General features: G+C 36.5%; 1 protein-coding gene across 4 annotated transcripts in view; it reads right to left on the bottom strand.

Moving 5' to 3' along the window:
• Positions 1 to 724: 724 nt before the first annotated feature.
• The window catches only part of CDS1 (CDP-diacylglycerol synthase 1), a 65,254-nt gene continuing 38,746 nt past the window's right edge, over positions 725 to 27,232 (bottom strand). For 3 of the 4 annotated variants that reach the window (XM_004311995.4, XM_019926657.3, XM_073805424.1), the window contains 8 exons: positions 22,419 to 22,477; positions 20,623 to 20,705; positions 18,772 to 18,859; positions 16,092 to 16,160; positions 13,167 to 13,319; positions 11,466 to 11,585; positions 9,292 to 9,395; positions 725 to 3,793 (listed from right to left, as the gene is read on the bottom strand). In XM_004311995.4, the coding sequence (XP_004312043.1) occupies positions 3,664 to 3,793; positions 9,292 to 9,395; positions 11,466 to 11,585; positions 13,167 to 13,319; positions 16,092 to 16,160; positions 18,772 to 18,859; positions 20,623 to 20,705; positions 22,419 to 22,477 (806 nt within the window). In that variant the 3' untranslated portion in view covers positions 725 to 3,663. The remainder of the gene's footprint in view (positions 3,794 to 9,291; positions 9,396 to 11,465; positions 11,586 to 13,166; positions 13,320 to 16,091; positions 16,161 to 18,771; positions 18,860 to 20,622; positions 20,706 to 22,418; positions 22,478 to 27,232) is intronic. The other variant, XM_019926659.3, reaches the window with a different exon arrangement.

Here is a 27,232-nt window from a genome sequence, read left to right as displayed (position 1 = left end):
AAGGAACACTTACATTAACACTACCTAAATCAGATGTGACCAGAGACGTGCTTACCTTTCTGTTCGGTCCTATCAAACTGTCTCTTCCCAGTGGAGACGGACAACAGGAAAGGAGCAGATAGGAAGAAGGAAGGAACTCAGGATCAACTCCTCTATGTTGAACACAAAGGCACATTCATATGAGTTTTCACTTAACCCTTAAAACAACCCTAGGAACTAAGAATAATGAAGCCTGTCTTAGAACCACACAAAATTGAAAACTGGGATGAGTGTGGAGGGGCTGTCCAAGAGACACAAATGGGAATGTACACAGTTGGGTCTTCAGACCCCAAACCTTTCATTTGTTCAGAAGCTTGAGGGCCTAGGGAGTTGCCGGCATTGAGCCAGAACACAGTGGCCATCAAAACAGACGCCTCTCACTGTCCAAGTAGCTTAAAGCTCTAGTGGTGACTGGATCAAAGATTCACAAAAATAAATACGTAATTATAAACTAAAAAGTACCCTAGAAATTCGGTGCTCTTTCAATTAAGAGGACATCACCTCTAGACAAACACACATGTTCAGTGATCACCAGAACTTATTTATTCCCAGCCCTGAAGATGTCACTGTAGGTATCGGTGATGAAATATACACAGCATACAGTATTTCTGTATTTGTCATTTTGTAAACACTAGTTGAATGAATGTTTCCTCTCCAAAGAGAAAATGGCACAACAGAGTCAAAATGTGATTTGTTTCAGTTTTATTTTCCTATCTCAGTTTCAGTAAAAGGTTCAGCGAACTGATTGACACGTATCAAAAGCTATCTCCCACCCATATACAGTATACACTGTTTCCACTTTTTCTTTTCCCCTGAACAAGGTGGTACTATCTTTGTTCAAACCAAATTACAAATGAAGAGATACTATAAAAGAGAATAAAACGGTGGTGTGTGCGTGTGTGTGGGTGTGGCCTTTTTATTCTCAGACAGTAAAATGTATACCCACCACCACAAGGGGAAAAGCACTGAGGAAACATTTGTACTAAGCAGTTAGTACCATTAGAGTACCTCTCCAAACAGCAAATTTGGAACAATTAGCCATTACTGTAAAGGAAGTTCCTAGTCTTTCATTTTTCTGCCATCACATTGCTACACTGGAATATAAACCCTCTTCAGAGTGCAAATATAAAAATGATCAAAGTCAGGGTTTTATGGCAATCTTAGCTAAAGTATATTTTTTTATTTCCTTTTTTTCTTTTTTTTTTTGCGGTACACGGGCCTCTCACTGTTGTGGCCTCTTCCGTTGCGGAGCACAGGCTCCAGACGCGCAGGCTCAGCAGCCATGGCTCACGGGCCCAGCCGCTCCGCGGCATGTGGGATCTTCCCGGACCGGGGCACGAACCCGTGTCCCCTGCATCGGCAGGCGGACTCTCAACCACTGCGCCACCAGGGAAGCCCTAAAGTATATTCTTGATAAAATATATTCTATTTTAATATACATGCTATAAAAGTACACTAAAAACGTCAACCTTTAGAGTGTTGTTAAAATTAAGAATTTACTTTTTTACATATAGAATAATATACATCCAACTCTAAATGTATTTGAGGATAGCTATTACTGTGACCCCAAATATTTCTAGCTTCATATTTTGTTTACCATAATATTGATTTTATAATACGTATTCAGTAATGTGCTCATAATTCTGTTTTGCAGTGCCTCACTCATCACTTTAAAGAAAAATGCAGAGGGAACTGCATATCTCCAAGTTCTTACGGTGCAATTCACCATGTTTTCAACATAAGTTCCTATTACAAAATTTTAATTTTATTTTTTAAATTTTGGTAAGTAAATTCTTTTATGATCTACATTTGGAGCTTTTAATGCAGCAAGTAAAAATGAGCAATGTTGAAAATTAACTTAAAGGTAGCCTGATTTTAAAAATAATCACTTCCTTCTGTAATAATACCTCCAATGCCAATTCTAAATTTTTATGGAATAGTGTGAAATAATGCTGACTGCACACATCCAGTGGCGATGAATTGACTGAGTGCATGCCACGCCAAGAAATGAGACTCTTGGGACTGACTTTAACTATATCCACCATAATCCTGTAGTACACATGATGAGGCTGCTAGTTATAGATGACATCTGTGGAACCCAGGCATATCTGCAATTTTTTTTTTTTTTGAGTAATAGAACAGAAATATAAAAGAATTAAAATTTGTTTCTGATTTAAACAAAAATATTTACTCTTTTCATTAGCAAAACATTCTTTAAAATATATCTATTTTTCCTCTGAACATTTAGCCAAGGAGCACTAAGCAATTTTTGAAGGTTTCAGTGCTGACTGCACAATACAATAAATACAGCTGTAGAGAGCACACAGCAACAATAGCTTATTTACATCCACTGAGAAGAAATTTATTCTCATCTGGTTACAGTGTCCAGTCCCCCAAAGGAAAGGTTTGGCATTCGTGTGCTTTTTGTTCTTGGTGGGAATCACTTCTGCTTGATTTTCATTGTTGAAAGAAAAAAAAAAAATCAGCTGATGGCCTCAGATTTTCTGACATGATGTGAAAGAAGAATGTGATAAAAATTAGCTGCTACCATGGAGTTAGTCTGGGAATGGGTTTCCAGGCAGATCTCACTTCTTCCCAGGTGAGGGTCCAGTGGGCTTCACGGGAACCAAGAGGTAGGTGCCTAGGACCCAGGTGTGCTGAGCCGCATCCAGGGACAGGTCACTCTGGCTCAGCTGAGCACCCCCTTCTCTGCCTCATTCACCACCCCTACTCACTACCCTATGTACTGATGCTCGTGGCTACAGAACTTATGGAAACCAGTTCACAGGGAAACAAAAGTGGAGAACTCAACCAAGAGGTGGGCTATGCATGTGTCATCATCCAGTGCTGCCTCCTGAGCTACTGTCTGTTGTGATCATGGGTGGAGGATGGGAACATATGTTCTTCATAGCAGAATTCTCCTGTGTTTCTCTTGAAAGTTTTTGAGAAGGTTATGTTTTTCCAGACAATTCAATCAAAGTAGAGTCTGATGTCTGCTCTTTCTGGCAAACCAATAATGGTAGAAATTTCAGCCTCTCTCTTGAATTTCAAACTCACCTAAAAGTGGAATGTTTTTCGCTGGCAAATGATTACTTACTTCTTTGAAAAGTGGACAGTCTTTCTTTTTTGGATCCAACTCAGCCCTTCAGAAAATACTTCAGACTGAAAGAGGAGGAAGTAGAGGAGAACTAACTTCCTATCGTGCCTTACATAAAACATTTTGCTGAAATGAAGAGCCACTCCGACTACAAAAGTAAATATTTGTGCAAAGGGCACTTTGCCAGGTGCAATCTCAAGACATCCTCAATTTACTCATAGTGTTGTGACTCTTTAAAACACAAGTCTTTTAAGTGATGAAACCTAGCAAGTAATGGGAAGGAAGTTAACATCAGAAAATACACTTAGAAAAAGTACAGGATATTTTGCCTGGCATTTGCTACTTATTTCATAACTTAGATCAAGTAAGTGTTAAATATTCACAGTAATTTCAGAGAAGAAACATTCATGTCTGTAAAACTTCAATCTATTGCATTTTCGACACTTTTCTGTACAATTACAAAATGTCATCTGTCGGTGCTTTCCTGTAGAATTCTTTACTGTCAGTCCTTCCCTCTCCAGATCCAGTTATACCTTCAAGGTGGGCTGTAGGATTCCCTTCTCAATGAGATGAGTCTTCAGCGTTTTGTATATATTTAACTGCTGTTCTGGTTGAAGCACCAACAACTGCTGTAGCACTTTGCTGGGATTTGGACCCCTGATAACAGAGCAGAAAAGACAAAGTTCACACTATTATTTTAAGAGAGCTAAAGGAAGCATATACTTGTAATTTAAAATAAACCATGCATTTAAGTGCAGAGGATCAATCTTTACAGAATCGGAACAGCTCTTGATCAGAGCCCACTTTAATGCCCAACGTTAGTGTCAAAGGGAGAAAAAAAAAAACCCTAGAACTATCTGCATTGAGAAGCATACAGTCTAGATGTGGGAAGAATGTGCAAACACAGAAGACAGGAACACGAGGCAATTTAGGGAGTGCAGATCTAAGTTCCACAAAAATCTGCAAAAAGGCAAATCCTGAGATTGGACAAGACACGGAAACCATTCTGTAAAAAAAAGGACCATTCCTGATGAGGATAAACTAAAAGAGAACATGAAGACATAATTTAAGTCTTTAGCTTCAAAGAAACGTCAGACAGGGAAGGTACCCTGTTGAAGAAATACCATCGGGGAACACTTCCCGAGCCCAGCCCTGAAGCCCCCACCTGGGATCTACAATGGGAACAACAGCCTTTTTTCAAAGAAGGTCTTAGGTAAACCCCAATATAGGAAACAAAATAAAAGCGGATCTCCTTTAGCAGGTGGAGAGCCCTGCCCGTCTTGCCCAGCATCCCCACTGGGGAGGAAATAAGCCCAGGCAGTGTTAAGTAAAGTATCCACTGGGCAGTGACACTGCTCTCCAACAGGTATCATACCAGCCTGTGCAGGGGCCTCTCCCTGGGCGGCTCCTTCTGGGGAAGCTCCTCCAACATCCCCATGCCAGCCCTTCTCTCTGCACCTTCTGATGGTGCACTCTGGGTCAGAAAAGACCCCAACCAGGATTCCCACCCTCCAGAGACACCATGACAGTAAGGGGATTGCAATTTCCTATCTTTGCACACTAGAACTCAACCCATTTATAAGCTGGAGATCACTTGTGTTTCTGCACTTACACTGCTAAAGTGCTATTTTGTTAAATTCAGAATGAACCTAATTCAAACTGTGATGTAGATGTATTGTTCTTTGCAATTTCTACAATCCACTTGAATAGGAAAAGCAGAGTGGGCTTACATTTTGTGGAGAGGGATTAGGGAAATCCAATGAGAAAAAGCAAGATGGAGAATGGCACAGAATTCTGAGAAAGACATCTACATGGGTAATTAAATTTATGACTTATTGCACAATAGCACGGATTAGCTGTCCCATGGGTCACCTTTGTACACGTGGCTCAACTCATTTGCCAGAAACTGAAGCCATATGTCTCTCGCAGCTACAGTCTACTCAAGTCAGGACACAACTTGCCTTACGTTTCTTCAAAAGATTCAGCAACTTCCTAACATAAACCCAGAGTAGGGCCCACAGAGAAAAGGAATGCTATTCTAGCAACTTCAGCTAAATGCAAAATTGTCAGCAGGGGCTTCCAGCTAGTTGCACTCTGGCTCTAGCACTGTATTTCTAATCGTCTAAATGTGTACTTTCAAATGGAGGACAACATGGCTCAGCACAACTTTTCCCTACTGAGAGAACAGCAGATCAAAAAAAAAAAAAAAGTATGAGTTAATGCTCTAAAAGCTGCCATCTTCTGCAGATAAAGAGTTCTAAGGATTTAAAGCCACTAATTACTAATACTCAAATATATCAGTAAATAAATCATATGCAAATGGATTAAATACTCCAATTAAAAAGACAAAGATTGTCAGCTGGGTTATAAAAAAAAGAAAATCCTTGTGAGAAGAAAAGAGTGAAACACACTTTAAATATAAGGAAAAAGGCACACAAAAAATAAAAGGATAGACAAAGAAATATTATGCAAACACAATTAAGAAGAAGGCTGATGTAGCTATACTTATATTCAACAAAATAAGCTTTAAACAAGTAGTATATAAAGATGGGCATTATAGAATGATACTAAGAGTGATTCAACAGTGAGACACGAGTTCTAAATGTGTGGACACCTAATACAACCTCAACGTATATAAAGCAAAAACTGGGAGATTCTGACAAAGCTCTCTTCGTAACTGATACAGAACAAGCAGATGGAAAAACAAACCAAAAAATTCAGTACAGAAGATTTAGCTAAACTTCACCCAGTTGACTTACAACACTAATCCTGAAACTGCACAATGCATATTTGATTCATGTGTACATACAATGTATATCTGAGTAGACAATGTGCCTGGGCACATTGTCATGGAAGGAAGTCATGACAAATATTAATACTGAAGTAATAAAGAGTATGTTTTCTGACCACAGTGGAATTAAAGCAAAAATCAAAAAAGGAAGGAGAATGAGAAAATCTCCATTTCTTTGGAAGCAAATCAATATACTTCTAATATACTTCTAAATAATCCCATGTCAAAGAAGATATAGAACTGGAAATCAGAAAATATTTGTATCTGAAAAATGAAACTACACATATAACATGTGGGATGAGAATACTTGAAAGTACTTAAAAAGAGCACTCAAAAAGCAGTAGTTAAGAGGAAATATATAATGTTAGATAAATATATTACACAAGAAAGCTGAAAATCAGTAATCTAAGCTTTATCTCAAGAAGCTTGAGAAGGAACAGAAAATTGAACCTAAAGAAAGATAAAGGATGCAAAACCAGAAATATAGATCAATGGAACAGGATAGAAAGCCCAGAAGTAAACCCACACGCCTATGGTCAATTAATCTGTGACAAAGGAGGCAAGAATATACAATGGAGAAAAGACAGTCTCTTCAATAAGTGGTGCTGGGAAAACTGGACAGCTACATGTAAAAGAATGAAATTAGAACATTCTCTAACACTATACATACACAAAAATAAACTCAAAATGGATCAAAGACCTAAATATAAGGCCGAACACTATAAAACTCTGAGCGGAAAACATAGGGAGAACACTCTTTGACATAAATTGCAGCAATATCTTTTGGGATCCACCTCCTAGAGTATTGAAAATAAAAACAAAAATAAATAAACAAATGAGACCTAATTAAACTTAAAAGCTTTTCCACAGAAAAAGGAAACCACAAACAAAACGAAAAGACATCCCACAGAATGGGAGAAAATATTTGCAAATGAAGAGACTAACAAGGGATTAATCTCCAAAATATACAAACAACTCATGCAGCTCTATGTCAAAAAAACACAACCCAGTCAAAAAATGGGCAGAAGATCTAAATAGACATTTCTCCAAAGAAGACATACAGATGGCCAAGAAGCACATGGAAAGATGCTCAACATCATTAATTATCAGAGAAATGCAAATCAAAACTACAGTGAGGTACAGCCAGAAAAAGGAACAAAACTGGGTCATTTGTAGAGACGTGGATGGATCTAGAGACTGTCATACAGAGTGAAGTAAGTCAGAAAGAGAAAAGCAAATACCGTATATTAATGCATATATGTGGAACCTAGAAAAATGGTACAGATGAACCGGTTTGCAGGGCAGAAACAGAGACACAGATGTAGAGAACAAACGTATGGACACCAAGGGGGGAAACTGGTGGGGTGGTGGTGGTGGTGGTGCGATGAATGGAGAGATTGGGATTGACATGTATACACTAATATGTATAAAATGGATAACTAATAAGAACCTACTGTATAAAAAAATAAAATTAAAAAATTAAAAAACTACAATGAAGTATCACCTCACACCAGTCAGAATGCCCATCATCAAGAAGTCCACAAACAATAAATGCTAAAGAGGGTGTGGAGAAAAGGGAACCCTCCTACACTGTTGGTGGGAATGTAAATTGGTAAACCCACTGTGGAGAACACTACAGAGGTTCCTTAAAAAATTAAAAATAGAACTACCATATGATCCAGCAATCCAACTCCTGGGCATATATTCAGAGAAAACCATAATTCAAAAAGATACATGCAACCCCAATATTCACTGCAGCACTATGGTACAATAGCCAAGACATGGAAGTAACCTACATGTTCATTGACAGAGGAGTAGATAAAGAAGATGTACATATATACAATGGAATATTACTCAGCCATAAAAAAACAAAATAATGCCATTTGCAGCAACACGGATGGACCTAGAGATTATCATACTAAGTAAAGTAAGTGAAGTAAGTCAGACAAGGACAAATACCATATGATATCACTCATATATGGAATCTAATTTTTACAAATGAACTTATTTACAAAACAGAAACAGACTCACAGATTTCGAAAACAAACTTATGGTTACCAAAGGCGAAACATGGTGTGGGGGGCCGATAAATTAGGAGCTTGTGATTAACATACACACACTACTATATATAAAATAGATAACCAACAAGGACCTACTGTATAGCACAGGGAACTCTACTCAATATTCTATAATAACTTATATGGGTAAATAGTCTGAAAAAGAATGAATATTTGTAAAACTGAATCACTTTGCTCTACACCTGAAACTAGCACAGCATTGTAAATCAGCTATACGGCAATACAGTTTTTAAAAAAGATAAAGGAATGAAAGATGAGAGTAGACATCAATGAAATAGAAAACAAATACACAACAGAGAAAGGTGAAGTCAGAATTTGATTCTTTGAAAAGATTAATGAAATAGATAAACTCCTAACAAGACGGCTCAAGGAAAATAAAAGTTAATACAAAAATGCTCACACTACTATGAGTATATATTTAAAATGCATATTTAGAGACCTATAAATATGAGTTTCAATCCACATAACTCTAAAGGAAATACAGGTTTTCTAGGCTCAGACACCAGTAGAGGCCATGGCATATAAAGTAAACATGTGGTTGATGTGGTTAGCTTTCACACCTCAAACTGGCATTTCAGGGCAGATCCAAAACATTAAAGTTTAGTAATGAGAATAAAGCACCCCATATAAAACAGCAACACCCTCCACCTACCCCTCCCCGCCTCTCCACCCCCCACCCCCACCACATACACACCCATAATCCTGCGGACTGCTCTGTTTTTCTCCATGGCTCTTATAACCACCAGACAAGCTACATTTGTTTGTTCTCCACTTCTGCCCCTTCTCCCTCCAACTCCCCAGGAAGAAAATAAGCCCTGAGGACAGGAACTTGGTTTGTTTTGTTCTCTGCTATATCCATGCCCAGAACATGCCCCAACACATAACAGGCACTCAAGCAATAACTGGTGGACTGGATGAATCATTATGTCCTCCTCCTTTTTAAGTAACTCTTAGGGTTCACTGTCACCACAATGTCCACAGTTGAGAAATTAAATCTCCTGCTGTTCCAAATCTAGTACCATTCACCCACTCTAACTGAATCTTAACTCAGCCCTATTAGACTATGACATATACTATTTTTTTAACTTGTTCAAATGTAAGGGAAATAATTATAATTTAATCATACTGCCCAAGGCTACAGTGTGACACGGTTCCAGGAGCCACCGTTCCCTTCGCTATTATAGATTACCAATGACAAAAAAAGTAACGAATTCAAACTAATGCCTATCGAAATGAGAACTCCAAGAAATCATCTAATAAAACATTTTTTAAAAATCTAGAAGTACCTTATAAAACTTGTGATGTACACATGCACAAAAGTTGCCATCAAATACTGACAATCAAATCTGTCCATTATCCCTCCATGTCCAGGAATGGTGTTTGCAAAATCCTTCAGAAAAAAACAAACATATTAGTAACTTTTCAAAAAAATCACCTGCTCTAAAATTCCTACCTGTAAATGTCTCCTTGACATCATGGACTTGAAGGAAAATACTTTACTATTGGATTTTCCCACTAAATACAAACTTATTAGAACATGTCCAACAGATTAAAACTGCATGTTGGAATATGTGCCTATGTTAGAATGACTATTGAATTGACACACAGCTTTCAAATAACACTAATTAAATATTAATTAAATCTAGCACTAACTTTTTTTAGTTAATAAAACATTTTCTAAATCAAAAATGCTATCAGCTATTACTAATCTAATCTTATAGCTGGCTCTTCTGTTTAATCAGAAACTATTTGGGGAGCTATTTTAGTGTTGTTGACAGATATACAACTGGTTCTAGCTCATGTTTATCCTAATGGTTCTTACTCTGAAATAAATATTTTACTACTGTGATAAATATTTCTTTTTTTTATGTGTTGGGGTAAAAAGGAAATCAAAATAGATAGTTCATTTGGGACATGTTAGTCCATTAAATGGCCAAATTAAGGGAATGGTTAGTAAGCCTCTGCAGATTGACCCTGTATAGATCCATTTACACGTGTCAGGGCCCAGGAAATGTAAATGACTAATTGTCCTTCTCGTTTACTCAAGCAGCCTAAAAACCTCTAAAATGCAACAGCGATTCTACCTTCATTTCAGACATGAAAAGAAACCTCACCATTCACCAAGAAACCTTGGATTGGAGACCATTAAAGACCATTCTAAACATAACATTTCTCTGTTTAAAACAACTATTGAAAAACTCTTTGGTTAATTTTTGCCAACACATTTCCTTCCTTCTCTTCCCTACTAACCCAAGCACAATAGAGCCGTGGTAACTCCATCCCACTTGGCTGTTTGCAGCCTTTACAGGCTTCTCGTCTTGCATAGCTATTGCTACGATTCTTTGTGGATGTGTATTATCTCCCCTAGTCGGTGGTGAGCATCATGAGAACAGGGACAACATCTTGTACACTTTTGCATATTGCATTCCACCTAAGGTAGTATCTTCCCCATTGCAAGTGCTCGCTGAGTTCGCGTATTTATTTCCCTGGCCTCTGGGATCTGGCCACCACTCTCTGTAGTCTGACCACCTACTCCCTACCATGGCCACAGTGTTCCTCTTCCCCTTCCAGCAGCTGATCTCCTCTACTCCTTTGCACTTGCTGGAACTCCCTTCCTTCAATTTCTCTGCAGGACTCATTCTCTTCCTTTCCTGGTATCCCTGCTTAAACGCCACCTCCTCAGAGAAGCTTGCCCTGAGCACCCCACCTTCAGTAGACACTCTCTAACTCCCAATGGCACACATTCAGTCTTAACTTAGTGAAGCCATGTGAGGAGAGTTGAGATAATAGGCCAAATATATCTCACTTTACGAGAATTTAAGGTAAACAAAACATAGGGCTAATTTTAAGTATCTGGAACAGGGATCAGCAAACTATGTCCCACAGACCAATTCCAGCCTGCTGCCTGTTTCTTGTAAGTAAAGTTTTATTAGAACCCAGCCACACTCACTCATTGATGTATTGTCCATGGGGCTCTCACACTATGGTGGAAGACTTCAGAACTGAGTAGTTTGCGATATTGCTGCTATTAGCGTATGATTTGGCCCTTTACAGAAAGAGTTTGCTGACCCCTGGTCCAGCAGAATGGAGAGTTACATATCCAAAGGCACTCTTGCACTTCCCTTCACTTGAGACTGTGACAGGACACTAAACTTAGACAATTCATAGCTGGATTCTTGGATGAACACTTGAAGGACCAAGATTCTGTGTCTGTCCCAGCATCAAGTGACACATGCCATTTCTAGAAAAAAGGGTGATATACCACTTTAAAATGTATTAACACGGCATGACCAAAACCTAACAAGAAAGAATATATACTCTGTGAGGCTGACACAAATAGGGTGGAAAAGTTTTTGCCCAGGGGCTTAATGCGGGAGACCAAAAGAGAACCAAATTCCAACTATATTACATTCTCTAATTATATTCTGTAACACTGTAACAAAGAATCTAAAACACGCACCTTGATTTTGAAAGCTCTTTTGAATCCGCTGGCAAAGAATCCTCCGAATGGACCAATCAAAGATGCAAATGTGGAAAGAGCAATGCTGTGTATCTGGAAAGGATACAAGCTTATTGTTTCCTAAAGAGGGAAGAAAAAAGGAGAGGGGTTGGGGCTAACTGCATGAAAAATGTATTCGAGCACGCCACCTAAACTCAGAGCCATTATATATAAACACTAAGTCAAAGCACATGCCATATTTTTGTTAATTTCACAAACTTTCAAGATCATAGGAAAAAATAAATGTGTAAGCTCTCGTTACCACTCTGCTTATTCAGCCAGCACTCCCTATTCCCTGTGTAAGCGTACTGAAAGCGCCTGGTGTGCTAAAATCTGATAGGCTACTTTTCTAATTTGTCTAGAAACTTCTACATCACTTGGGTCATAGGCTTACCAAGAATCAGTTAATTTCTGACATTGTTTTTTACCAGTAGCACTTTGTTTTTGTAATTATATAATGTATTTTGTACTTGTATTTTATTTCACTTTAATTTTATATGACAAATAATGGGAAAGTTGGTCTTTCTCTTAAAATTAAGTTAAATGCTGTGGAAACACCTGAAAATAAAATGCTTTATTTTCTACCAAAATTAACATCAGCAAGACAATTATGAAAAGTTGAGAAGAATTCTGCAGCCAAATTATTTTGTAAATTCTTAGTTCTTATTCCACTTTAAATAAACTGAAACTACAAATTGTAGAGAGTGCATAATGGGTGTGGTTTAAGAAAGATCACTAAGAACTCCAATCTTTGGACCTGTTCGCAAAGGAACGGCCTTGCCCCAATCAAAGATTAGCAGTATCAAAAGAGTTTTACAGCAGATAATAGATGGCTTGGACACTGAAAAAATTCTTGGAATCAATGTATTGAGCCCTCAAGTAGAGAAATAATTTGTTGGTTAACCTTCTTCTTAAAAAGTAACTTTAGTTAAAAGTTAAATATTTCAGGGAATTCCCTGGAGGTCCAGTGATTAGGACTTGGTGCTTTCACTGCCAGAGCCCAGGGTTCAATTCCTGGTCAGGGAACTAAGATCCCGCAAGCTGTGTAGCACGGCCAAATAAATAAATAAATAAATAATGTTTCAGATGCATTCATGTGTACACACACACAATTATTTGATTCCCCACTTTAACCAACCACCCACTAGTCCTGGTAGCATAGATCAGCAGGGATCTACTGGACAGCATGTCAACATCCTTCAAGGTTACCTTTAAATGGCAGCAGTGTTTTTGGAAGGGAAAGTGATTTTTAGAAACAGCAGCTTTCTGTACTAGTAAAAGTCCCCTAAAAATCAAGTAATTTTTGAGCTGGTGAATTTTAATTAAGTTTTAAATTGAGTCAATTTATACCAGTTACACGTGAAACTCATTATAACTCGTTTGATTTGTAGAAATCTAAGAGACATTTAAAAATGTTTTCAAGATAAATTACCACCAGTATTCAAACCATTAGGCAAGTAAGTTTCTAACAGACAACTGGTTTGTGACAGTAATATTCACTTTATATACAAAAAAGGGAAATCACAAGGGGATAGAATATATGATTGATGTCAAGCAGACAGTGATCTGTATTACAGAGTTAAAAATTCTGCAGAAATCGATCTCTTGCAATAAATGAAGCTTAATTTTTGGGAGAGAGGATCCCCACCATGTTTATCTTACCCGTCTCAACAATGCCTTCAAAAAGGGAGGAAGTGAATAACTCTGAAGCTGGAAAAGTTCTGAGGGTTCACATTCTGTAACGAAGGAGTTTACATCACTTCGGTATTCCACTGGGCAGACAAAGTACTGGTATTTGGATAACACGTAAGCGGCCTAAATAACAAAGCAAGCGTTTGTAAAACATTGCATGAAAATATATGTATGTGTATGTGTGTGTGTGTGTGTGTGTGCGCGTGTGTGTATATATATAAAATTTTTTAAACGTATATATGTTATGTGTCAGAAAGGCCAGAAACAGAATGCCAAATTTTCCTCGCATTCACATCCTGCCATGTATTTTCAAAGTTAACTGACCATAACTGATGGAATAAAAAACTTTAAAAAGCCATTAGAAAACAAAACTTTTTGGAAATCCGTATGATTATAATCTCAGTATAGGAAAAGAGGGAAGGGGAAAGTTAGAAAAAGAAGCCGATTTGAACATTTAGACAAGAATTATAGCAAGGTTTTACTTTTTTTAAGAACACATTTAATGTCAGCAGAAGCTAACAATTATAAAGGTATGGGAGAGTACAGGACTAAAGTTTCTTGCATAAAGGTTATATTAATTTCATCAATTAAAAAAATAAACAGTGATTCAAAATTACTAAGAAAACAGCACAGGTGAAAAACACCATTGTTCTTAACCAACCCAGACAATGTTGACTAAATTATTCTTTCCCTGGACACATCACTGCAATTTTTAAAACTAGCTGTCCTCAGCCATGGAAGAAGATACATAAAAACAAAATATCTTATTACAAATTTAAATTGCTATACAATAGTTCATTTTCTTTCTTTTACAGACATTCACACCATTATACTGCTCAAAAATGGTTGATAGAAGTGCAAATATGACACTAGAAATGGATATAAGTTGATTTTGCTTCCAAACAACCAGTTTCCTCAAAATTACTTATTAAAAAATATATAAGCTCCCTCCTCCTTATTTCATCATGCATTACATTCTTATAGGATAGCTCTTTATTTTCTTCCAATGATATGGCTGTTCTTGTAGTATTTCTAAATTGTCTTTAATGATACTAGATTCTTGTAGTAGTATTTAACTTAATAATCCCTTCTTCGTAATGTATAATCATTGGACAGGACCAGATCCCTTTTCATTATTCTGTTCATCAGTTATTACCTCATTGATATTCTAACAAATAAACACTGGAATAATTTTTTTAATTCTATCGCAATTTTCATTGAGAATGAACTACACTGATAAACAGGAATTATGGTGGTTTTCCCCTCCAGCCTGGCCCATTTCCATTTATTCGTATATTTGCTCCCTCTCAAAGCTCCATGTTGTTATTAGTCACTCTATATTTGGCTATAGAATATATTCTAGAACTGTTAGGGACAAGACTCTTAAAAAATTAAACTTCCTGACAGTAATTTTTTTTGGTATATTTATCTTATATCCAGCCATTTTTCTGTACCTTTTTTGATTTCTCACAAGACACCTTTGAATAAAAACATAAATTCCATAACTGTACACTAATTTTTAAAACATTAACAATATCCATTATTCATAGCTAAAAGTAAACATCAATTATTTTTAACAAGCTTTTTCTGTAAACTGGACTCACAGCAGTAAGCACCCACTAGGCCAAGCAGCTGGTACGTGTTAAAGAGACAGAACTCTTCAATATCATTTGCATTCTCTGCTTTTATTCAAAGCCACCACCCGTCCCAGCACCTGTGCACCCACAAGGCAGAACAGCTGTTAGAAACTACCAAAACACAACGGCAGGTCTCAAGCCTAGCTTTATATGAGAATCAGCTGAGGGAGTTAATTGACCTGGAAGAGGGCTGGGACATAGGTGTTGTGTAAGCTCCCCAGGTGGTTCTGTTATGAGGCCACGATGAGAGTTACTGGGCTATAGAATGCAGGCATACCTCATTTTATTGCACTCACTTTATTGTGCTTCACAGGTACTGTGTTTTTCACAAATTGAAGGTCTATGGCAACCCTGCCTCAAACAAGTCTAATGGCACCATTCTTCCAACTGCAAGACTTCAGTGGAGGAAGTAACTACAGATGTGGTAAAATAGCAAGAGAATTAGAAGTGGAGCCTGAAGAGGGGAATGAATTGCTGCAATCTCATTATAAAACGTTCACGGATGAGGAATTACTTATGAATGAGTAAACAAAGTGGTTTCTTGAGATGAACTCTATTCCTGGTGAAGATGCTGTGAAGACTGTTGAAATGACAACAAAGGATTTAGAATATTACATAAACGTAGTTGGTAAAGCAGTTGCAGCGTTTGAGAAGGTTGACTCCAATTCTGAAAGAAGTTCTACTGAGCAGGGTAAAGTGCTATCAAACAGCCTTGCATGCTACAGAGAAATCCTTCATGAAAGAAGAGACGATCGATGTGGCAGACCTCCTTGCTGTCTTATTCAAGAGACTGCCTCAGCCACCCACCTTCAGCAACCACCACCCTGATCAGTCAGCAGCATCAACATCCGGGCAAGACCCCCCGCCAGCAAAAAAATTATGACTCAACGAAGGCACAGATGATGCTTAGCATTTTTTAGCCATAAAGTATTTAAAATTAAGGCATATACACTGTTTTTTTTAGACTTAATCTAGTACACACTTAATAGACTACAGTATAATGTAACTGTAACTTTTATATGCATTGGGAAACCAAAACATTCACGTGACTTGCGTTATAGCAATACTTGCTTTATTGTGGTGGCCTGGAACTGAAGCTGCAATATCTCTGAGGTATGCCTGTGGATTCCGTCTAGTGGGCTTCAGTTAATACATTATTAGCATTTTCTGATTTAATTCTTTTAGGTTCAGAATAGACTAATAAACTTGCTACCACTTTTCAAAATATAAATAAAATAAAAATCTTAGTGAAACTCACAATGAATCCAAAGATGACTGTGGAAAAGAAACCGCCAATGAATCCTTCCCAAGTCTTTTTAGGAGACAACTGAAAAAGGCCAAATAGAATTAGAAAGAGTTACTGCACTCACAAAACACACAGATACATATGTTCAATAAATTCCCATAATACCTTGTACCTCTCTCCTTCTTTTTTTCATATTGGAAAGGCTTTGCAACCCTTTTTCCTTCAGTCCATGATGGTGATTTATTTGTGCAAATCTCTCTAGTAGAGTCGAACACCTATTAGGCCTTCAGACATCCTACATACTGTGAATATGTTTGTTTCTGTAAATAGCCTCAATTTGCTTTTTTCACTCAAAGGACTATAAACTCTATGCTGAAATAATTGTCCCATAATGTTCATGCTTATATAAACCCCCAGAATAATGTAATAAGGATGAGACATATTCATTCATTCTAAGTATACATGGTCTGTGTTGACCTACTACTGATCAAAAATAGAATGAGTATAACAAAACATGGATTCTGCAGCACCCCAGATTTTCATATATTCCCAAATGCCAAGCTTACAACAGTCCTCTTTCTGAAATGGCAAAAAGCTCCACAGCCCTAGGTACAGTATTTGCCTCACAAGTATGCACATATCCTCCCTCCTTTAGTCACTATATATGTCTTTCTCCATGAAGAAACATATTGGGCTTCTGAGAATACTGTTTGTTTCAAATTCCGGCTATTGTTTATTAGTCCATGGAGCATTCAGGGAGAGAAATCTGGAGGAAAGTCTAGAACTTGGTGAAGCAGGGGCAGGAGAAAAAGATTTAGGAGTAGACAGTGCTAACTGGCTGAGGTGCTCTGTAAGATAAGGACTCAGTACAGGGCTATGATCGTCAGGAGATCAGTGACGGCCTCTGTGATGTTCCTTTCAGTGGATCAATGGGAACAGAAGCCAAATAAATATCGGAGGGAAGTTTCTGAGATAGAAATGGGTGATATGCTAAACTACATGAGCGCTTGTCCTGAAGTTTATAAAGTACCAAGGCTTTCTTGACCAATCTGACAACAATTCCGCCATAGAGAAGTGACTGATATACAATGTCTCCTAGGATAATTCAATATTATTGTCATGAAGTAGGAGTTGACTCAAATTCAGAAGTGCCTGCTGATTATTTTAAAGATAGCTCATCGAATTAAATTGACCCATATCATATATATATTTTTTTTTTTATTTTAATTTTTTTCCTTTTGTGGTACGTGGGCCTCTCACTGTTGTGGCCTCTCCCGTTGCGGAGCACAGGCTCTGGATGCACAGGCTCAGCGGCCATGGCTCATGGGCCTAGCCACTCCGCGGCATGTGGGATCTTCCCAGACCAGGGCACGAACCCATGTCCCCTGCATCGGCAGGCGGACTCTCAACCACTGCGCCACCAGGGAAGCCCCCCATATCATACTGATTTAGGGGTTAACTTGCTTAATTACATCTGCGTATATTATACAACTAATCCAGCCTGGTAATTCACTAGAAATTGATGTTCAAAATCAGACAGTGAGATTCTTCTACAGCCTCTGAGGGCTCCTAAGCCAACAACTTCTCAGCTGGTATAAAATCCTTGACTACTTCACCACTTGCTCTTGTGCTGAAATAAGCTTTAGAGACTTTAAAAATGTATATAGCTTACTGGCCAGTATCCCCACAGCTCAGCTTAATGCTGTGTGCTGGACTCCTATGTGGGGAAGAATTTAAGGAAGGTGTTTTTGAAGGACAGGCCGTCCACGCACTCCTCTAGGAATGATAAACTATCCTTACATCACTCTGAACAAAACAGGTTTTCTATCTCAACAATTGTCTCAGTCCCTCCATAAATGCCTTCATGTGATTACATCAAAATAGCCAATTAATGCATTTGTCAGAATGTTATAAAAGACTTTGCCCAATATCTGAACTGAGTGAATCCTCTATGTAGCCCCAACGTGAAAAGCTTTTTTATTTTTATTTTTAAAAGAAATCAGTTCTAGAAAAAGGTCTGTTTTTCCATGAGGAGTTGGTTTCTTTCTTTCTTTCCCAAGATGGGAACTGTATAAATTACTTCATTTTCTTCTTTGCCTCCACTGACTATAAACAGAACCAAATCTAAGGCAAAACTACATGGTCTCCTCATGTGTACTTTCCTGTCCCTTATCTTCACTTTTCCTTATCACTTGCATCATTCATCAGTGTTTTATTGTAGGACCTCAAATTTTTTCTTAAAACAAATTTGGGTATAAAAGTCTTTCAAATGGACATGAGTATGTGACAATGGTATAATATACACTTTCAAACAATCTGGTGAAGGAGGAGACAAATGAGATGGCTTGAGAGGAAAGCAGAGTCAAGGACAGGCCTGTTTAGAGGGTTGTTGGGAAGCAGAATAAAGAACCGCACAACAGCCAAGGGAAAGAAACCAGCAAAAAGATGACATGAGCCTTCACGAGAGAGGGGAAATGACCAAGGAGCCAAGAGAGTATCTGATGAAGAACCAGACGGAATCATTGGGAAATACAGATCACTGCCTCTGCACTGTGGCTGCTGAGGGCAACTAAGGAAAATCAAAGCACCTCAGAAATCAAAAATGTGCAACAGCACCAAATGGCTGGGAATTTCTCCAGTGGCTAATCTTTTAAGTTATGGTCAGGGTTTGCTTGTGGTATTTTTCCATTACCTTAATTAATGGAGTTCTTCCAAAAAAAAATCCAAAAAGGTAAGCAGTTATGTCATTGCAAATAACACTTGATATTGGAACAAGGAACCTTAAAAAAAAAAAAGTCCGTATGATTAAGTGGCAACTATTTCTACAGCTTATGACTCATAATGAACCAATGCAATAATCCTTTGGATTACATTGCAGCCTAGCCCAGAACACAGCACGTACTAAAAGATTAATTAACAGACACAATAAATACCAACCAAATTTGCCCATTTAGCAATTAAGCAGAGCAAAATCTATAAACATACGAGAAGAATATTGCTAATGAAAATATTAAATAATCAACTTAACTTTAAAATTAAACAATCAATTTCTATAGCTATGGACTTTCAAATTTCAGTTTTATGAGGAATGCCAACTAAAAACTGTCACTCGCCATCTGGCTCTACAAGGATTAGGTCACTAGCCACTGCAGTCGCTGACCTCCAACACACCCTGAAAGGAGTTCAGCACTGAGATCAGGAATGAGGCACTTGTGTGCTCTGGGAAACACTGGCAGAACAGTCCTTCAGAGAGTTAGATATTTTTTAGGAGAAGATTTTATGAGCCCCATTTCTTACATCTTCTCATATCTAGAAAAGCACTAAAATCATTAACGGAAGCGTCTGCTCCCCATGACCAGCAGCAACCTTCTGCCAAAATGTGTGCTTGCTGGCACGTGCCCCCTTCACTAAAACCAAGTATTACTGACCTCCCCTCCGACCTCTTCGCAGCAGGTCCTCAGAGCTATCTGAGAGGCTGTTCTCCCAGGCTATAGTCCTCATTTGGCTCCAAATAAAACTTAACTCACAACGTTCACGTTGTGCATTTTTTTCAGCTGACAGGAACAAGTTACAATGGTATAATTTTTTAAAAACAGCCTTTCAAAAGAGAAATGAGTCAATTGTTCAGACAGTATAATCTGATAAACTTACACCAAGCTCTTAATACAAACTCCTTCAGGAAAAATTATTTTAATACTATCTTAGCCTGTAGTTGCATTAAAACCCTACTAACTGTACAGAACCTACTAATTTCAGTAACTGCCTCCCATCAACTAAAAGTTTGTATATGGAAGACAATCTTAAAATGATTCCAATTGTTTACACACACATACATATCTTGGTTAAAAAAACACAAACCTGTCAAGGGAACAAATTTATCTTGAATAAACCCATCAATTATAGAAGATTTTAATTACTGTATTTTAAAAGAATGTGGAGAAAATATAGCCAGATTTCTTAAAATCTTAAGTTTTTCTCCACTCTTATTTTTAATTTATAATAATTGTTATAATTTAAGTTAATTTTTAACTGATAAAAATGCTTTCTGAATCTGCAACCCACTGCTTATATAGCAAGTAACTCCAAATACCCGAAATCTGGACACCAACTCCTATTATAAAGGCAGAGTAGAACTTACCCAACTTTCACATTGTTTGCCGAAAAGCAAACTTTCCCTTTTTTCTTTTTTTTTTTTTTTGCATCCCACATAAACAATACACTCTTTTTAAACACAATTCTTTGTTTTTTTAAAAAAAGTCATATTAAGGTGTAGTAACACCTGAAAATGTAATTAATTGTTCGGTGCTTTTATGAGGACTTCCTGCATTTTATTTGAAACCTGAATAAGGAAGCTTTCCAGTTGTTAACAAAGCATTTGTCTTCAGTTGTCAAACAGTAAGCAAAACTCAGTAAGCTATTTTAATGGAATAGAGCAACAACAAATAGTACATTTTAGTAGAAATCTGTAAGACATTGTCGAATGTAAAAGAGCTTTAAAAGTGCTATGACTTAAATATAAAGCAGCATAATACTGTCCCCTTACCATATCATGCCTTCAAACAGATTTTGGATGACAAGATGTGACTGAGTAACTGTTATCAGTAAAGTGACATGAGTCCATGCGAACTGTTAATAGCACAACAATACAACAATTAGTGAACACAACGGATCAGTGCAGCCCACGAAGCAATTCTGAAACACAAATTTCTAGCATGACTGTTGGTCACATTTCATAAGATAAGGTCATACAAAATAAATGCCGTTAGTAAATTATATTAATTTTAGTGCCTACTGAGATCTGAAAACCATGAACACATTTAACAAAGTAACCTTAATTTATACACAAATCGAATGCTAATAATATTGAGATACACTACTAAGTTTAAAAAAGACATATTAAAAAAAACATAATCTTGAATCATGAGATTAAAATGATAATGAGAAGTTTATGCTGTTGCTATGGCATTTAGATAGGAGCTAAAACTCTACTCTGGCTGCATTCTCTAGTTATTAGAAGTGCTAAAAACGATTTTTCTCTGAGTTCACTATGGTACCATTTTCCAATAAAGAGTTATTTCTAACTTCAAATGATTCAAACCAGCAGGAATCAATTGCCCTTAAACTCAATCTTTTCATACTTGAAAGTTGATCTTCACAGCTCTGTGCAATGACAGTACTCCATTTCAAATTTCAAAGTCCTCTGTGTTTCATCAATTCCATCTAGCCTGAGAGATGGCCACTTTAACCACTTTTAGCATCATTAGTATAAGCAAATTGTGAACAAAAAGCGCTAACATTTCTATGTACTAGTCTCATAATTTTTATTGGAAGTTATGACTTTTCAAAATTCTTAGGATTTTGATTTATTCAAAATAAACCTATTTTCCATTTCAGCAAAAAATATATTATATTGGTTGGGTTTTTTTTTTTAATTTTCATCTGCTTATACAATCCAATTCTCTTCTACCCTGATTGCTTCCAAATGCATAAATGATTTTTTCCAGTAGGAACCATTTATATTTTCATAGCAGATTCTAGTATTTCTAATTGTCTTGATGGTTTCTAGATTTTCACTGAGAATTCTACTCTTTCCTCTCAAGACCCCCAGAAATTAGAAATGTAAGAAATACTACAATTTCCCAGCTATGGTGCTCAGCAGGATGTCTTAATGGGAAAAAGCACAGCATGAAAAATAGGAAATATACCCCAAATCCAAAACAAGCCTTACTAATACATGAATTCACAGATCTAAATACTACATTTTGCGTTTTACAGTCTTATAATTAGCTACCTTTTAAGGAAATAAGAGAAGGTCATCATGTACAATGATAAACTTCATAAAACACTGAACACTGTTCAATGATACACTGAATGAAGTATCTTTGGCCACGAAGAATCATGTGACTGTATAACTAACTATAGCTGCCAAGAAAATGTAAGCTCTGTTCCCCTTATGCCCAGGCTAAGGGCAAGTAAACATAGCTACTTTCCATACAAAAAGATGGTAGATGTTTCCAAGACTTACTAACTGTCCAGGAGACTGTGGAAACACCTCAAATTTCTACAAATTTAGGGAACCCAAATACTTGAATTTAATTTTATAGCCTTTGAAAATATTCAGAGAAAAAGTTTTTAGGAAAACTTTGGAAACAGTTAAAATTTTTAAATCCTCAAAAAATTTTCAACTTCAACTTTTTATATATAATAGTAATCCAAAATTCAAATATCCCTCACATTTAGGCAACTAGAAGATTAGATTATATCTTCTCACCACAGAAAAAAATAAAGGTAAAGGTTTTTATTACATACAGTGACTACAGAATAATGGTTAATACACACCATATAAAACTGCAGACGATAATGTTTCTTCACCAAGCTCAGCACAAACATGCAGAAACCTGTTCAAGAACAAAAAACATGGCTTATTGTATAATTTGTTACAAAGTTTAAGATTCACTGAGCTCATATAAGCCAAATTTCTACACCACATCTAGCTATGCTTTAGCTACTCACTCATACGCTCTCCTGCTCTTCTATTAAGCATTTTAAGTAAAAGCTTCTAGAGGGAAATGACCCTGTATTCTTCAAAATGCCTAATATAGTCCATGGCATAAATTCAATAAACATCTTCTACATTAATTAAGTGAATTAGTCCCTTGCTAATGTGTGGACATGGAAAAACAGATCCTGAATTTCAGTTCACTAAAATTTATTTGCTAGTCAATCCATCAAATGTCTGTGTAGAATGTTTCAATCTCTATATAATATAAAAATTAATAATAATTATTATGGCAGCTGACATCTACTGAACACTTACTATGTTCCAGGCTCTTGTATAAGCATTTGAGAAGCATTAACTCATTTAACCCTTCCAACCTTCCTATGATGTAAGTACCCATTATCATCTCCAATTTACAGATGAAGAAAAATACACAAAGGACTTCATTAATTTACTGGGGATCACAGCGCTAGAAAAGAGTTAAACCCTTAGATCCTAATGACTCTCAAGAGTCTTGTGGTTCCATAAACTATCATCAGCAAGATTCAGGTTAAGAGTGATTTGAAATTTCTCAGACCCATGTTATAATAATTACAGTAAAACATAATACTCTTAATAATTTCATGATGTACAAACAGTATTTGTGTTTCTGTTTATATCCTACAAATTTATTACCATAAAATTTTACTAAATAAAAATTCTACCTAATGAAATGAAATCTAATAGTTATATACTAAGTAATGGGAGGCAATATGAAGCACTTTTTGCCCAATATATCTGTGAAGTTTTAAAGATAATTATTTTTTTACAGAAGTAGATACTGGAAATGCATAAGCCAAGTTTAATTTCAGCTAAACAGCTACTCATGCATTCTATTCTGCAATATCTTTAGAGAGTTCTCTAAGATAGAAAACGAACTGTCACCTAATCTATCCCATATGAAATAAAGTACTAGACTTTGTATATCTAAGTTATACTTACCAAGGCAATTCTACCCACTGGAGTAAGCAAGGTTGATACTACTCTGACCAGAGCAAAGAATCAAACAGCAGCTGCCGGCAGCTATTTTTTGATGACCAATTTGTAATGTCAGTGTAAAGGATAATGATAAAGGAAGAGAATGCACACTGGCTCCCAGATCCTACCTCACCTCCTATTTGTCACCTATAGAATCTAACTGATTGAACTGCAAAAGAAATATGGAAACATTCTCTGAGTAGAGGCAAACTGACAGCCATATGTCACTTTCTTGAGAAAAAGAAAGCAAGGTGGGGCAGGGGGAGATTAAAACATGGAATTCGTGGCACTGAAATCACCAGTAGCATAAAAGACCTCTTTAAAAATCATTGCTTTTAAATTTCTCTTCAATAGCAGGTAGATTTATTTTTTTGCTTAAGGAATAATGAAATTTCTATGCTGCTTTATGCCATTGGTCCATGGTTAAAGGTAGATTGGACTTGGTTCAGAGGCTAATAGGGTAAAAGCAAAGCAGAGGCAAGACAGATGCCTCTGGACCCTCCCCTTCTGTCCAAACGGACCTCTCTGGCTCTCCCTGCACAGCCTCGGGAACCTCTCAACATCATTAACTATGAATTACCTCTTCACAAATACTAGTACAACACGTTTGGTTGGTCTCTTTCTTGAAATTATATAATACCGTTCACCCTTAAGCACTTCTTCAAATAAAATTACCAGCAGACTTATTCAGTACTTTCCTAATGATGATTTTTATCCAGGACAGTCTTGGCAACTCACTTTTACCTGATCCAATTTCACTGTTAAATCAACCAGTAGCAATGCAGCTGTTTAGGGTGCTCTAATAAAGGATATAATTATCTGACTCCTAGATACATTAAAATAATACAGTTCTCTGAATGTGGAAGAGGAGGATGTAAAGTGTTTTCCTAGCATATCTAAGGTTAAATATTATTTTCAAAGAAAAAGAATCCAAAAAAGAAACATAAGTTTACTTTTTCATTCACAACCATCTAGCTATGTGTATATTTTATGTTTAACCGTGTAAAAATACATACATGCTATATTTCAATAAATCTATGGAAAGCATAACTTTATACATTTAGATCCATAGTTTTACTTTTTCCCCAATTAACAAAGAACATTTGTACGGTTATATTTCCAATTAAAATCATAGGATTTGTTACAGTATTGTAAACAAAAGTATTCATTGAAAAAGTTTCCTAACATACAGTTCTTGATATATAATTATGTTTAGTTACACTTACTGATCACCATTTATATAAACAGCACTGTGCTGTCCATGCAAAGATGTGTATATCTTGTTGCCCAGTATCAAGGAGTTCCCAGGTGGTTAGGGAGAGCCAGTTACCCAACAGATTACAGACAATTATATTCAAAAAGAACAAAAAAGAATGAGATTTCTAAAGCAGTCAGGAGAAGTGAAGGGAAAAAAAAAGACACTGAAAAGTCCAAAAGATGGGATAGAGGAAATTTCCGAAAAAATGGACAATCAAAAAATATTTATGGAGCACTAGACACAAGATACAAAAAAATGGATAAGATAGGCATTCCACTCAAGGAGCTCATAATCTAGTTGAAGAGACAGGAAAATATAAAGAAATAATCAAGTTATTTTTAAAATTTCTTATTGGTGATTAACCAATTCAGTAAACACATGCAGTCCTTAACTCAAAAAACAAAGATGGACCCAGGATTAAATACTGGAGCTTACTGACTCATCCTTTACTTTCACATGGCTGTATTTTTCATTACACTTCCCTAGCTAATCTAACTCCAAAACATTTCAAACATCATGTTCAACAAATTCAGAAGCACACTGCATTATGTGTGCCCATATTCAGCCACTAGAATACAACTGAGTTGTTTTAAAAAAGTTTGAACGTGCACTGTAGAAATTCACACAAACCAACCATTATATTGGCTAAGATAGAGAAAAGTTTTCTCTTAATCTGCACGGTGAGTTTAAGGTATAGAACAAGACTGATATGTGTATAGATTCTAATCATCTGAATTTAAAAACTGTAAGTGGTTTTGAAGATACAGTCCTTTATGAACAGTTGTTTGTGACATCTTTCAAAGATTTCATCACCATCCTTTGAGATAAAACATATTCAGGATATTTGGAAAAACATTCTTAATCATGCATTAATTTTAGCTATAATTTAATCTTATAAGTCCATTGATTTTTCTTGAATTCAAAGTATTATATTCAAGTTATAACTTACCCTTAAGGGTTTTTAAAAAGAAGTCAAAACAGTTAGCCATGCACAAATACAAGCAAAAACAAAACAAAACAAAACAACCAAACCACTGAACTTAATACGCCTTTAATATGCCTATCACTGGTTGGATAAAGAGATCTTAAGGTGATGATATTAAGGGTCCAACATCTTAAGCTTATTCACCCATCATTACTAGACATGTAATCACATAGTTGCTCTGGTTTCTAAAGAGCCCCAAATCCAAGGCCCCAAGATCTTTTTAAAATATATCCAGACTCTAGAGAAAATGTTGTTCCTATAATTTTCTTTTTGCTATCACTCAAATTCATTTTACAACAAAATTATCTAAGTGTCAGGATGATTTCCAGGTCCTAGTCAGTGAGTCATCTGGTATAATATTAAATACGTCATTTAATGTGGTGGGCCTTGGTGAGTGGGTCAGACCTGGATATACATACATTTTATTTTAATAAAATTCAACGTCAATGAAAGAGCTTGTGTTGTCTCTGGTTTTTAAATCTGCTAAGACCTATAAAAGTCATTTGACCACTGCAGAACTAAAATTTGGGCAGGACCCTTGGAATGCTGTTTAACGAGAAGAATTCCAGAGATTTTTATCAGCATAATTTGAGAGAAAGGTACAAATCTCTCAACAGAGCACACTTTCTATTTCCTTACTCCTGTTTTAAAGTCTACCTTCATTTGCTAGACTAAGCTCATGAATGTTGCTAATCACTTCAAGAATCACCAGTAAGGCCTCAAGACCCAGCAACCAAAACACTGATGCTGAAAAAAAATCTCTCTAAAAAGCACTGTGTGTGGATGTGCATGTTCTCAGCCTCTGATCATTCATCTAGTAAATGTGTATTGGGAACCTAAATGCCAGACCCTGTGCTAGGCACTGGAAATTAAAAAAACAAGAGAAACATAAAGTGAGTGCTTATGGTCATTTAATAGGACCATATTTAGGACACGTGTAAAATGATAACAGATATAGAATACTATGAATAATTTATATTGGAAGTTTCATCTCTTATCCCAGTAGCTCCTAGCTTACTACAAAGTTGTGTTTTACAGAAACAGACTCACAGACATAAAAAACAAACTTGCAGTTACCAAAGAGGAAAAGGGGTGGGGAAGGGATAAATTAGGATTTGGGGGTTAGCAGATGCAATCTATAAAATATATATAAAATAGATAAACAACAAGGGCCAACTGTATAACACAGGGAACTATATTCAATACCCTATAACAAACCAAAATGGAAAAGAACATGAAAAAGAATTTATATATGAATCACTTTGATGTACACCAGAAACTAACACAACATTGTAAATCAACTACACTTTAAAACAAAAAAAAGTTTTGCTTTAAAAATACTTCTGTAAGACTGTAATAATGTCAATATCCTGGTGTTATCTTACACTGTAATT

Source organism: Tursiops truncatus, chromosome 5 (assembly GCF_011762595.2).
Source record: "Tursiops truncatus isolate mTurTru1 chromosome 5, mTurTru1.mat.Y, whole genome shotgun sequence".
NCBI classification, from domain to species: domain Eukaryota; kingdom Metazoa; phylum Chordata; class Mammalia; order Artiodactyla; family Delphinidae; genus Tursiops; species Tursiops truncatus.
Note: the sequence above shows the minus strand (reverse complement) of the source record. Positions and strands in the feature narration are given on the sequence as shown.